Source organism: Colobus angolensis, unplaced genomic scaffold (genome assembly GCF_000951035.1).
Source record: "Colobus angolensis palliatus isolate OR3802 unplaced genomic scaffold, Cang.pa_1.0 Scaffold52, whole genome shotgun sequence".
NCBI lineage: Eukaryota > Metazoa > Chordata > Mammalia > Primates > Cercopithecidae > Colobus > Colobus angolensis.
The window spans coordinates 4,752,752-4,753,856 of NW_012118710.1; the positions used below are offsets into that span (position 1 = coordinate 4,752,752).

Here is a 1,105-nt window from a genome sequence, read left to right on the forward strand (position 1 = left end):
AAAAAAAAAAAAAAAAAAAAACAGCTGAAACTACTTTATTTCACCTACATCTCCTTGTATTAGTGTCCTGGGTGGCTTTACAGCATTAGCATTTTTACAAAAAAAAAGTTTCTAGCTTAACTTTCTTCCTCTCCACCTAACTTCCCTTTTTATTTTTGGCCCTTGTGGTTGGCCCAGATGTGCCAACCTTTCTCTGACTGTGCTATGACCTTGGACAGACATGTTTCCAGCAACTCCGGAAGTGGAGGCAGAGAAAGTTCTGAAGGACATTGAGTGAGACATTACAGCTCCTAGTGCCCCTGCACCACACCACAAGGTCTACTCTCCCACTCCAGGTTCCCTCCTTTTGGACTTGATACCTCCTCTGATAAAGAATAAAGACACTGGATTTGCTTCCTCAGTCTCTTACAGATTTCTCCCTACAGAATGATCCTGAAAGAACAGGATCATGCCTCTAACAGCAGCAGCATGGTACTACATAAGGAGCAAAACACAATAAGCAGAGGGTGAGCTTGCCACTGGCTAGTGGGGCTACCAGATGCCCCTTCGTTCCCCTTTGGGCCTTGTGTTCCTCACTTTTATAAAGAAGGAATGGGTCCTAACCCTCAAGGCCTTATGATTCTAATATTCTTATGGCCATGACTCACCTCACTATGGGGAGTCTGTTTCAGGCTCTTCTCTGCTTTATCCACAAAATCTTTTTCCTCAAAATACAAATAACTCTTGAATTTTATCAAAGCCTTGAAAACCAAGAAAGAAAAAAAAGCACAATAAAGCATCGGCTCCATCATCATGAAAAAAATGCATCCGCACACAGTGTTAACCCCTTGAGCTCTACAACAGATATTAAAAATCTTTGTAGTTGAGTTTTGCTAGATTTTGAACTACATACATTTCTTAAAAAATACCAGATGGCACATGTTTATTAAAACATTTTCAGAAGGCCTTTAGTAAGAAACATGAAAAAATACATAATAATATAAATACATACACACCACAATAAAAATACCCATAAAAGTGGCTAAATTCACACATCTTTCCCAATAATCTCACTGAAAGAAATGACAAGTTTCTTGAGTCTACAATCTCGTACTCTTTTTTTTTT

General features: G+C 38.8%; 1 protein-coding gene across 5 annotated transcripts in view; it reads right to left on the reverse strand.

Moving 5' to 3' along the window:
- The window catches only part of ASH2L (ash2 (absent, small, or homeotic)-like (Drosophila)), a 45,779-nt gene that overhangs the window by 9,055 nt on the left and 35,619 nt on the right, over positions 1-1,105 (reverse strand). For all 5 annotated transcript variants that reach the window (XM_011960701.1, XM_011960702.1, XM_011960704.1 and 2 more), the window contains one exon: positions 648-740. In XM_011960701.1, the coding sequence (XP_011816091.1) occupies positions 648-740 (93 nt within the window). The remainder of the gene's footprint in view (positions 1-647; positions 741-1,105) is intronic.